We start from the raw sequence: 13,412 nt of genomic DNA, 5'->3' as shown, positions 1-13,412 counted from the left end.
ACGGACTTGTTTCATCTTGTGGGTCTATTATAATAGGAGTGTGATTTTCTTTTTCTTTTTTGTTTTTTTTTTTTGGCCGGGGGAGCTCCAGGTGCGTGAAAGTGAAGAAGGAAAGAGGGTGAAGATAATGGGGAAGGTGGTGTCGTCTTATATTCTCAGCTCTGTCCCTTTTTTCTAATGAAATATTGGGCCTCGTGCCGCCTCTTTCATTTCTTTCTCAGCGTACAGAGGTGGCCATGACAGGAGAAAAAAAATTGAAGACATTAAAGTGATGCCAAACTTCTCGAGCTGTGATCAGGTACGTTACTATGTAAACTCGCTTTCCGCGTAGATCAACAGTATTATTTGGATTCGAAGTCGGTCAACGATTGGGATTGGTGAACGAGAACAGATTGTGTGGAATGAAGAGCAGCGGAATGCGGATTACCCAAAAACTGTGTGCAGCAGAAATTCATGTTTTCATGTTGGATTGTGTTTGGTTTCGAGATGGTACTTGTCTTCTTTTAATGTTTAATTTAATTTAATTTAATCATTTTTCATTTATTTTGTTAAAGATTTTTATAAAAATGATAATGTTTTGCAAATAATAACTGTAATCTCTCAGTTGAGAAATACAAGAATTTTTTTAGGTTGGATGTTAAAAATACACCCTTTACTAATAAAATAGACAATATTTTAATTAATAATTTTTTTAATTAAAATATCATATTAAATAAGAATAAATACAGAAATAGTATAGTTTTAAAATTAATTAACTAACTTATCAAAAGATGTGTTTTGGTATGAAATATTTTATAATATTAAACAGATAAAATGTGAAACATTTTTAGTTTTTTAATATATAATTAATATTAATAATTTTTAAAATATTTTTAATAAATAAACCATTCAATTCTTTACCTTAAGACGAGACACTTTATCAAACAAAAGTAAATATGAAAAGATAATATTAATTTAATAATTAAATAACTTATTAAGAGTATAATTTAATTAAAAATGCTTTATGTTTTTTAAACAATGAAGTATTAAACAAAATTTTCTCTGTAAAAACAAATATTTTGAAATAGGGAATACTAGTGATAATTTAGGGAGACTAAAATTGTTCTTTCAAATTTATTTTATATGTGTATATATATATTATACTTTTAAAAGGTTAAATAGAATTGAATAATTAAATTAAAGTCGAATTTACATGCATTAGATGCAAGGAAGATACATAAATAAACAAAATTACAGGTTGCTCGAAATGCATTAACTAGGTGGCAAAGTGAAATTATGAATTACGGTAGTTAAAGATGCGCTACTCCCTCAAATTGCAATATATGACATTTTATAAAAGTCTCCTTTAATTCAAAATATAAAATATTATGTAGGTTTTATAATTTATTTTAATTATATTTTACTCAAGTAATTAATGAAGGTGTTTTGAATAAATTAAATATAATGTTAACCATTTAAAAAAAAACATAATTTAATCAGCAATGACTTTTTATAATTAAACCATGTGAGTATATTTCACTAAATATGCACGAGAATATTTTTTTACTTGCATCTAGACACTGTAAAAATTTGCTTGAAATATTTGAGTATTTATAAGGATCTTTTATCATTCGAAGGGTAAACATAAAATTTAAACAAATAAAAGTTTTAAATAATTTATTTTTATGTATTTGTAATATATTATTTTGTGGAAATTTAAATTTAAATAAACATTTATTCTATTTTATAATTTGTTTCACCCAAATATATTAAAGATATAAATAATAATTTATTTTTATTTTACAATATGTTGCTCCCATAATTGATTTAAGAAGACAACATTTACATTCATACTTTTCCTTTAATTGATGTGAGGGAAAATTTTGAAACTGTGTTAAAAATATATTTTCTATTAACTTTGCATTTCTTTCAGACTTCTTTATAAAAATTGTAATATAAAACCCTTGCATCACGTGGATGCTTTACTGGTTGTGATAAAAAAAATACATTTTCTATTAAGTTCTACCTCATAATTAATTGAAGAAGAAAATTTATTTTTCATAAATGTTACTCCTTTCATCTTAAATTATCTGACACTTTTAAATGATTTTTTTATCTTAAAATATAAGACATTTTGAATATATTAATATTTTATTAAATGTGCTAATTTTAATATTACCTTTTCTATTTTTATAATTAATTTTTATTATTTCTCTTTTTAATATATTAAATTATAAGTATTTTTAAAATTTTATGTTTTTATTTAGAAAGATAAGATTGTTAAGTATATTTAATGAGGGTTATTGGCAAATGAAATTTTATCTAAAAATATCTTATAATTTGGAATGTAGGTAGTATTAGATTTGTCATGATTTGCTTTGTCTAAATTTTCTAATTTACAAAGTATTACCATCATGCACACTCAAAATTACAAATTATAAATATTATTAGGACCTGTTTTTTTAGCTCATTTTATGAAAAAATTATTTATTTTTTAAATTTATTTTGTAAGTTTTTATTATGCTTGTTTAAATTTTTAAAAATAATCAAAATTCACAAAAATATATTTTTGATTATTTTAAAAATTTATTTTAAGTATCTTCTGAAAATAATCAATGTGGTGGATGAGAGAATGTATTTTTAAAGAAGCAGGATATGTAAAGATATCATAAAATTATTAAACAATGTAATAATAAATTATTTTTATAAAACAAAAATCAAGGTAGACATCATAAAATTTAAAAATAACTGACTAATAATTAATTTTTTATTATTATAATCAAATATAAAATAATTTTTACTTTTTATAAAATCTGTAAAATATAAATCTCTTTTTATAAAATTTTTAAACTATTTAAAAAATATTTATTTTTTAATTTTAAACAATCAGGCTCTTAGAAGTGCTACGCTATCAACTAGTCTAAATTGAGGAAAGTCCTCTCAATATGGGCACAACCTTTTTACTTTTTTGAGATTTTGAATTTCTAATCACTCAAGGCAACAATGTTCATTTTTATATGACTATTTATTCTCAAGGCTGCAGCTCAATATTACTTCAAGGACATTGATTCAGTAATACATGAATTATTTAACAACGACTTGTTTCAACTTATGCTGGTCAAAAAAGACTTAAAAATCACAGTATTTAATTATGATTTATATGTAATACATATCTCAAATTATAGGACACTTGTAGATAAAATTTCACATACTAATAAATTTTATTAAATACACTCAAGAAATTTATCTTTCCAAAAGAAAAATATAAATTTCTAAAAATACTCATTATTTAACGTATTAAAAAGAGAAGGGACAAAAATTAATTATAGAAAAAGAAAGAATAACATTGAAATTAGTGTATTTAATGAAACCTTAATCTACTCAAAGTGTCTTATATTTTAGAATGAAAAAATTTATTTAAAATTGTCCTATAATTTGATATGGAAGGGGTATGTTATTTCATAATTTTTCAGCGCTCATAAAATTTTGTCCATTTTTCAGACGACCATTTATTCAATGCCCATCCACTTTTAAGTATTTATAATTAATTAATGTGGGATAGACTTTATAATAAAAGATGATACTGACACTTTAGATCCCAAAATATTGAAATTTTAAAATGTTAGCTAGGAGCCTTGGTCCTTTACATACATTTCATAAAAATGCAAATTAACAAAAACGCCCTTATTGTTCATACGCAAGTTCAAAATTTCAAGCCTTTGTTAAAAATATCAAAATACTAAAACCTGAGTTTGAAAGCCCTGCAGAAGGGTTGGCCCAAAAAAAAAAAAAAAAGAAGAGCAAAAGCATTAGTTAGGATCATTCTGATCAAACAATTATTCATGTTTTTAGCATAAAAAAACAATTTTTCATGTTCATTTTTTTTATATTTCCAGTTTCTAAATATTTTTTTTTAAATTTTAAGATTTATAACCGGGCTTTTCAGGATTTTTTATTTTCTAGGTGAACAAAGACATTTTTGTAAATCGGTTATTTTTTCTTTTAAAAGGCAGCACATCATCAACCTTTTTAATTGACATTTTAAAATTTTACTGTTCAAAGTATGATTAACTTTTTGGAAAAATTATAATGAAGGACCTAAAAACATAATATTTATTGTCGAGGATCTTAAAAATCTTTATTATTTAGGAGGATCAAATATCAAAATATAATTTTAAAAATACTATGTTGCGCTTGATCATATCTCCTACATTTTTCCTAACTGCATATCACACGCTGTATTTGACAATTACTAACAAAAACGTATTATTTGAGACAAAGCTATTTTTTTATATAACAAAGGGATGAAAAACAATAGATTAAAACAAAATTAAATTAATGCACAAGAACTGTAGCAAGTTAATAATTCTACCTCTCTTAAAAATTCATGACCTCAGCGATTGAGACAGCACATTCTTGGCAAAGTTTAAAAAATTATATTGATTTAATTTTTAAAAGTAAAGATTTTAAAAAAATTATACTGATTCAGTAATTTAAAAGTAAATATATTCGGAATCATATCGTTTTAATTAATTTAATACTACTTTTTTTTTGGCTCGTGAAATTGAAAACTGGATAACTTTATAGAGGATCTTTGTAACTTGGGCAACATCACATATTAATTTTAAGGTTGATAGATTTTATATTAAGATTATTATAGTTAATTATATTTATATTGGTCTTTCATCCTAATTTTACTTTTATGGTCTTTTATGTTCCCTTCGTTTAAAAATGTAAAAACATTTTTAACTTGAATCTCATCTCTAATAAAATAGTTTCTTACTTTCAAACTAATCTTATCTTTCATATTTACTCCTATTAAACACCCTGCAATAAATATAAAGTCATTATCAATAGGGACACTTTTAAAAAAAAGATAATAATTACATCTCAAAACAGTAAAAATATCTTATATTTTTAAACATCTAACTAATTAAAAAATATTTTATATTTTTAAATGGAATGAGTGGTAAATTTTAATAGTACTAGATATCTTTCCCTAACTTTCCCTCAATTTTTTTCGGGCCAACCTTGTTCTACTTCTTAGGAGATCCCGAAGTGTCATATTCTCAAATACGAGGCCTTTCCCGCCACTAACCTCGTAAATGGAAGACGAAGAATCTCTTTGGGCCGAGATAGAAATTAAAGCAAGTAGACTAGGTCCATTTTAAGATATTTGGGCTTGCTTGTTAAGGTGAAACAACAAGACAATGGCCCAAGTACTAGAATCTTCTGTAGAGATTCCCTGGGCTCTAGACTTTGCGCTGGTGTATATATACGTACTTCAAAGAACAAATTTTAAAACATATATATATATATATATATATATATAAAACAAGATCGTGAAAGTAGTTGCCTATAATTAGCCTCGGGCCTCGGCTCAAAATTAATCAAGATCATGGGAACAAATTATAGACGAATTGAGAGATTAAAGTAGGGCAACAAGTCCCCACTTTCTATTAATCTTGGTTCATGCACAGTAATAACCTTTTTTACCTTTTGCCCTAATCAAAAGCTACAAAAACTAATCGGTCTGTGTCATATAAATTATAAACAAATTGTGCAATTCATGCACATGCGCATGCATGCATGAATCGCTTTCAGTCGTTAGGTTGTTTCCCACATCAATTATAAGATGATAAGGTGATGTTTCTTCCACTAAGCCACTTGTGATTAAAAATAAATAAAACAGTTTTTAAACTCAACTAGTTTTTGTGTTCTCATGTGATAATATATAAAGTATTAACTGATTCATTTTCATGTAGTTGGATAAACCACAAATTTGATGAAAGCAATTACTTGGAGTGATATGTATGGTTTCACAGTTTTCAAATTAAACTACATTGACCTATATAACTATTGATGTAACTAAAATATAATGACTAAATAATCAATTTCCCTTTCCATATATAAGAAATTAAAGTCACGTTGAAAATGATGAAAGGCTAGAGTTTTAAACCTTATTTTTGACATACATGTGAGTCTTTTAAAAAGTCTGGTCTATGATCATCCAGGGCTGGGCCCTATAAATATTTACCTTGGTTATGAAAACTATGAAGCTAATTCCCCCCCCCCTCAAGGTAAAAGAAGAAGAAAATTTGGCCCCTAAAAAATAATGCTACATTCGTCACTGTGATCAACATATGATATCACTCACTTCTTTTTATATAAAGTTATCATAGGAGGTCAAATTAGGAAACCAACATTTAAAAAATAAAATAAAAAGGTATGAAGGCCTATATTTTGCATATTACTCCATATCAAATTAGAAAAAGCCTCTGAATCTTCTTGCATATGATCTCTATTATTTTTTAAAATTTGCGACGAAGGCCTGTGCATCTTTAAAATAAAATGGAATATAAGATATTATGAGTAGGTGGATAAAATAATTAATTCATAGTGATTAAGTTTTTACCCACAAAGTCATTTTATAGGAGGAAAAACTTATATCTTAGTTTTATATATTTAATGTACTTATTTACAATTAAATTAAGACTTATTAATCTTTTAAATACTACTTATTTTAAAATAAATTTTTGTTATTAATATTACATTAAAATTTATTTGTTTTGATTTAATTGAATAAATGTATATTAAGTATATAGGTAAAATATCTAAATTTTTTCCTTTATTTATTTATGCCACCCCTACATATGTTGCTGTCCATTCATGGGTTGGATTGGATTGGTTTGGTATGGGATACCTGAAACTTAGTCACCATTTTTTGATTATTAAATGCTGAAATTAATTGGATATGTCAATTCAATAGTTGGGATTTTGGAAGGAATTACTTTGGCATGTAAAAGATTATAAAGAAGAATTGTGAAATTGACCATTGTATTTATTTACAAGTAAAATTACAGTAATTTTTTATTCGAATTAAATGTGGCGCTAAGTTTTACTTTCATTCAAATTTTTTGTTCTTACTCAATTTCTTAACAATTTTTATCTCACCCTAATGGAAAAATCCTAATACGCACACACGCACACATTCATTCTTGTCTCAATTATTATAAATAAAAACTACTAACCTTTTTATTTTTATCTTAACTATAAGTAAAAACTACCTAATATTAAGTGCAACTAATACATATTTTTAATTTTATTCCTCATTCAAAATTAGATAAAATGAGTATTTGAAAAATGACCACAATTGTCTGCAGGGACATCTGAAGAAGGAATTCTAGTTTTCATAGTACATAATTAACATGAATAACTAACTCTCTGAATTATTAGTATGAAACTTTTTTTTTTTCTGGTTTAAAAAAAAGAAACACTTTTTTTAACCCATAATTAGACCAGATGCAGTACCGTGCACGGAGACGTGTCACCAAAAATAATTCTACAATACAATAACGAACAAGTCATCCTCAATTAGCTCCCCATGTTTTGGGAGTGAAAATCAAAACTTCTATACTAAGCCTATATATAATAATTGCCTCAAATTTACAAAAAGAACAAAATCTAATTAATTAAGGACCTTCTAGACAAATTAGTGTAACTTGGACAGCCATTATACTATTTACCTAACCAAAGACAAAATTATGACTTAATAATCAAAGCTTGGTTATGCCAGTCGTTTCATTGCTGACGATCGATTTAACAATCGATTGACTAAGTAGGGTTACTCACATGCAAACTCAACAGTGAATCAAAGATGAGACGAATTAATGCGCAAATCGAAGTCTTCTTGGAGGGCTAACCCTTTTGACTTGTACACTGTACCTAAAATTAATTAGGGAGAATGACAAGTAACTTATATACAAAAAGTTAATGCTCAATTAGAAATTTCAAAAAAAAAATCTTAATTTAATATTAACTTCTGATCCTTACTTATCGTTCTCCCAATTATTTATTTATTTACATGTCATTTTTGGTCATTTAAAAAATTAAAAAAAGAAACGAGAATTTCAGTTCTCGTGCGGTGGTACCACTGTCATTGATAATATACATGTCTCATTTAAAAAATTAAAAAAAGAAACGAGAATTTCAGTTCCGTCCGGTGGTACCACTGTCATTGATAATATACATGTCAATTTTAATGAATTTATTAATAAATAATATATAAGTATTTAAGTAAATGCTATTTAAGTTCGAAGACATACTTTGATTTTAATAAATTTTTCAAATCTAATTCATTTAAATTTTTTAATACAAAAAATAATTGACGTGCTTAAGTTGATGACAATTTTACAAATTCAAATTGGTTTTCGATTTCTTGTTTGATCGAGTTCATTTCTCATTTGACAAACTACTATAATGATCTGGAACCTTTTGGTTTGTGAATTTAAAATAAGAAGACAAGAAATTTTCTTGATGTGTGCTGTTATGTTTGGGGGACTATTATCATGTTCCTTTAATTCAGTTAATAACCTATTTAAGTGGTAAATAGTTGCACTGTTCGCATGTGGACCCCTCTAACTCTTATAATATAATAATTAATAGCATCAATATCATTTTATTTTTTTTGGGAATATAAAGCATATATTTTTCATCAATTTTTTTAAATTTAAATAAAACCGTATCACGTGATTGCAATTGCAACGTCACTGCAGCCATGTGACACCACAGCGTAGTGGCCATATACTGTAGTTAATCAAAATTAGAGAGCCACCATGGAGCGTGCTGCGTGATTAAGATTCCTGGGTTTAGGGCTGCAGACTCAACTTTGACCGAACTTAAAAGTCTGATTTCTTTTATTAAAAAGAATTGAATTAATCAACCTGCAGTTTGATCTAGTTATGATCTCAAGATTAACAAAATCATATTTGATCCATAAAATAAGGAGACTGTTTCTGGTAATCCAATACTCATTAAGCTTTTCTTTTTTCCTTGCATGAGAGGTAATAATTCATTTCATTTTAATAAACTCAATTAAGATAATAAATATGCATATAATCATAAAAAATCCATAACAATTTCTAACAACAAAAAAAAAAATTTCAATTACAATACAAATGATTCAAATTCATAATTTTAACAACAACAGCAACAACGTTCAACAAATTTCAATAATATGTCTAATATATATTACAACAACAATTTAGTAGCAAATTAAATTAAAATTATATTAAATAGAAAGGTGAAATATGAATGAAAGAAACGCTGTGTTTAAATTTTAAACTATTCAAATATATTAAAAATAATTAAAATTATATTAAAATAATTTTATAGGATCGGAGTGGACTAAATAATCTGAGAGTTTGATCTCCTATCAGGTCCAACTCAAAAAGTTAGTCTGATCTTTTTGATTCTTTAGTCTTTGAACTAATTTTTCTATTAGATTGAACTTATTCATGTTAGACTGAGTTAGATAGGATAATTGAACTTCTGTAAAGCCCTACCTAAGTTAATTTAATCTTAGGTGGAAAAGCATTTTCAGGGGCCAACAATGCCATGGTAGGGTAAAAAAAAATCCGTGGAAGAGATTAGAGTAGGGCCCATTTTGTATGAAGAAAGCCTTTATGTGCGGATTAATAATTCCCACTACTTCTATTAGGCAGAAATTATGCAGCATAATCTTAATTAAATGAATGATGGCTCGTCCATTATGCGCTTTGATCAGTTCTTTTGTTGTTTTCCCCTAACAACAAAATTAGGTGATCTTTTTCTTCCCAAATAAAGAGACAACCACTCGTCATTCCATTTCTCCATCTCTTGACGTGGGACTTTAAAAATCTCACTGCATATACCCTCTTCATTTTCAAATATATAAAAAAGAAATTATCATGTGTTTTTTTATTTTTATTTATAAATAAAATTATAAGTTTCAAGAAACATTTATCACATTTTTTTAAAAATTGTTCCTGATAAAGTTAATATTTATTTTCATTAATCAAATTTGTTTCATAAATTATAGAGATGATTTAGTCCAAATTGTTTAATTCAAGACATAATTATTATATTTAACTAATTTTTTTAAAATGTTTGAATTGATTATTTTCTCTTATATTTGAAAGTGGAGAGAGTACATCTTAATTAATTGATTCAACACAACAAGTTTCTTAATTAGCAATTTCTCCTTATAAGACGTCTCTAATCACCTTAGCAGAGCCAAGTAATGAGATGTGGTTAAATAATTAATCATTAATTCTATCTAAAAATTGAATAAATTTCTTATTTTACCCATTTTTAAATAAAAAATTTGCATTACATTCTCCCTAGTCATATTTAATGACTTCAAATATAGAAGTAAAATTCAAAAAAATTAATTAATACCGCATCCAATAACTTATAATAAAAATCATCTACCTCTTTTAAAATATGCCTTATAATAAGCACTAAATGAAGTCCACCATCTCTTAAAATTAGTACTCCTGCTGTCTTAGTTTACAAGACATTTTTTGAGGTGATTTAGTGTTTTAAAATATAAGATACACTTTAATGAAAATAAGATTTCATTAATTATAGTTGTTCCATGGAATATATTAAATAAAAGATGTTTTAAAAAAATATAGTTGTGTTTTTTAAAAAAATAAGATTATAAGTGTATTTAATAAAATTTACTATTATACTTTTTTTTAAAAAAACGTCTTTTAAATTGAAACGTAAAGAATATATATTTTGCATATTGCTGATGTGACATACCTAACCTGGCTCCCCCAAGGTATATGTTCACATTCATCTACCGTTCTTAACTACCAGTAAGCGATTGTAAGAATTAATTAACATGCATATATATACTAATCAAATACTTTATCTAATATATGTCGATTTGCTTCGGTCGGGGTATAACAAGTAAAAATTCAGAACTTTGTTTCACTCATTTGAAAATACGTACGCACAACTTTCATGTAATCAGAAAAATAACAGAAATTAAAAACTACGCAAGCATAAATAAATCAAGACCAGAAGATACTGGAGAAATTGGGGATTTAATAAATTGGATGTTCAGCAGTTACACTATAATATATGTGTTGTCAGAAAGGGCACGAAAAGATGAAGACCCTATAGTCTCAAAACAGACACGCAAAGACATGCAGCAACATCACCAATAATCTTTGTTCCTCATGCTCTCCTTCACTCACAACAATGTATTCTCCTACTACTTTAATACTTTTATGAAAAGTATATTATCTTTTTTATATGATAAAAATTTCAACCTTCATGCAATATTATATTTCTCGTGTCTTTATATATAAGATTATTTTAATCAAATTTTATATATTTATAAAAGTTTGTTATTTAATTAAAATTATACTAGATCATAATAATTTTTTAATTTACTCTTAAAAATGTCAATAAATATCATGACAGTGGAGGGTAAAGTACTAAATTAATATCTTTATTATTTTTTAAAGTAAGAATAAAATTATTTAATTATTTAAGAATATCACAACATTTCTTATATTTTAAAAAATATTCTATATACACAGACAGAGGGAGTAATATTTACAGCCAATTCATTCAAATTATAATACTTTAGCCGCCCCGAGAAAGTTAAATTAAATCACGAAAGATTCCGACAAGTTCACTCACCGTATGAGCTACATGACAAAAGCTATTTTCCCTAAGTTCTCTTTTACTCACTCTCGCCAATGCAAGAGGCTCTCAAATGCTTTATTGGGAAACGAACCGATTACACTTAATTTTCGTCAATTCGACCAATATAATAATTAACTCCCTACAATGTGGATTCTACGAGTTGATCTTAATTATACCCAACATGTTATGAAGAGTTTTTGCAAGTTTCTCGACAATCATGTCGGTAAAAAGTTTATTAAGATGGGTCCTCTTGTAACTGGCACCTTCTCTTTAGAACCCAAAATAAAAAAAAAATAATAATTAACTCCTCAAGTTTTGAAGGTCATAATCACTCACTGTGCTCTTTAGATCGCAGCCTCGTAGCACTTGTAGCAATAGACTTTTTCGGCTGCATTTCAAATAAAAAAAGCATTAGTTAAAAAGAAAGGAGACGTTGTAGGACTCCATATTGGCTCAATCATCAATCCCACGACTCTTCTCTCCACACTCATGAAAAGTGCCATTCTCTCCCTCAACTTTCAAGCACATCGCACATATAAAACTGGTAGAAGCGAAATTCTTCTCCACTGAGAAATTTATAGTCTTCTGACAAACTAATACAGCAAAACTTTCCCAAAGCTCGAGAACATATCTCTCTCTCTCTCTCAAACACATCTTCTGAAAAGCTGCGAAGGATAAGACAATGGCTTCTGGGACTGATAATTGTATGAAGAGGAAAGGGAAGCCAGTCGAAGCCGTGACGAATGTGCCTCTTAGCAAAGCAGCTTGGACACCAGAAGAAGATAAGAAACTAGCTGAGGTTATTGCAGTTCATGGGGCAAAAAGGTGGAAGTCCATTGCATCCAAAGCAGGTAACATATTAGAATATTGGAAGATATGGTATCAATGGAATCCCTAAGTAGATAGTAACTGAATATTTGATAATGCTTCTGATTGATCTCTTAATTAAAATATTAGCTTCTTGATGTATTGGTCAAAACTCAAAGCTCTGCTGTCTCAAGATGCATGTTCATTTTATATTTCTGAGTTGAAGCGGATGCATGATAGCGACTATTTGATGAATCGAATTTGGTTTATATGTGTAGGTCTAAATCGGTGTGGCAAGAGTTGTAGGTTGAGATGGTTAAACTATCTCAGACCCAACATCAAGAGGGGAAACATATCAGACCAGGAAGAGGATTTGATTCTTCGGCTTCATAAACTCCTTGGAAACAGGTCAGTGTACAGTATTCTTAGAGATTACAATAGACTTTAATTTCATTCATTTTAGCAGCTTAATGGTCCTTTGTTGATGGAAGTTGTGAGCTTTTACAGAAATAGCTGATACGTTGTAGGTGGTCTTTAATCGCCGGGAGACTACCAGGCCGAACAGATAATGAGATAAAGAATTATTGGAATTCTCATTTGAGCAAGAAGATAAAGCAGATAGAGGAGCACTCGAGTGGGAGTTCAAAAAGAGAAGAGAAACAAGAGGTGGCGGTAGAGAAGAAGATCCCTGAAGAAGCTGAGCTAACTAGAGAAGAGATTTCCACTGAGGAAGCTGAAGACTCATCATCAAAACCCAATTTTGATGTGGATGGCTTCTTTGATTTTTCAGTAGATGAAGGTCCATTGAATCTGGAGTGGGTTAGCCAGTTCCTTGAACTTGATGAAACAACTCTTGGACTCTTCTCACAATAAAACCTTCTTGTATAATAAGTTTTTGCCATTTGGTACTGTTAATAAATGGCAGTCATGGTAGGCAAAGATAATATTCATATGCTTGAAGTGACGTAAGAGCCATAATTTGTGTTCTTCATTAATGGATCAGCACCTTCTCAATACTCTGAGAGTGAGACCTTTGTGAAATAAGGGAGTCTACATGGATATTCTTGGAAGGTGATGGTAAGGAAACATATGAAATCACAAGTGTAATTAGTTCCAATTCATTGATATTTCGTGGTATTTAA

At 27.7% G+C, this 13,412-nt stretch overlaps 1 protein-coding gene across 1 annotated transcript; it reads left to right on the top strand.

Moving 5' to 3' along the window:
- Positions 1-11,919: 11,919 nt before the first annotated feature.
- Positions 11,920-13,412, top strand: LOC129288538 (transcription factor MYB3-like). The gene is made up of 3 exons (XM_054925166.1): positions 11,920-12,314; positions 12,549-12,678; positions 12,798-13,412. Exons 1-3 carry the CDS (start codon positions 12,146-12,148, stop codon positions 13,141-13,143), a joined length of 645 nt encoding a protein of 214 aa, XP_054781141.1. The 5' UTR covers positions 11,920-12,145; the 3' UTR covers positions 13,144-13,412.

This window comes from Prosopis cineraria, unplaced genomic scaffold (genome assembly GCF_029017545.1).
Source record: "Prosopis cineraria cultivar Desert tree isolate PC_DT_omini unplaced genomic scaffold, ASM2901754v1 PC12, whole genome shotgun sequence".
Lineage (NCBI taxonomy): Eukaryota > Viridiplantae > Streptophyta > Magnoliopsida > Fabales > Fabaceae > Prosopis > Prosopis cineraria.
Note: the sequence above shows the minus strand (reverse complement) of the source record. Positions and strands in the feature narration are given on the sequence as shown.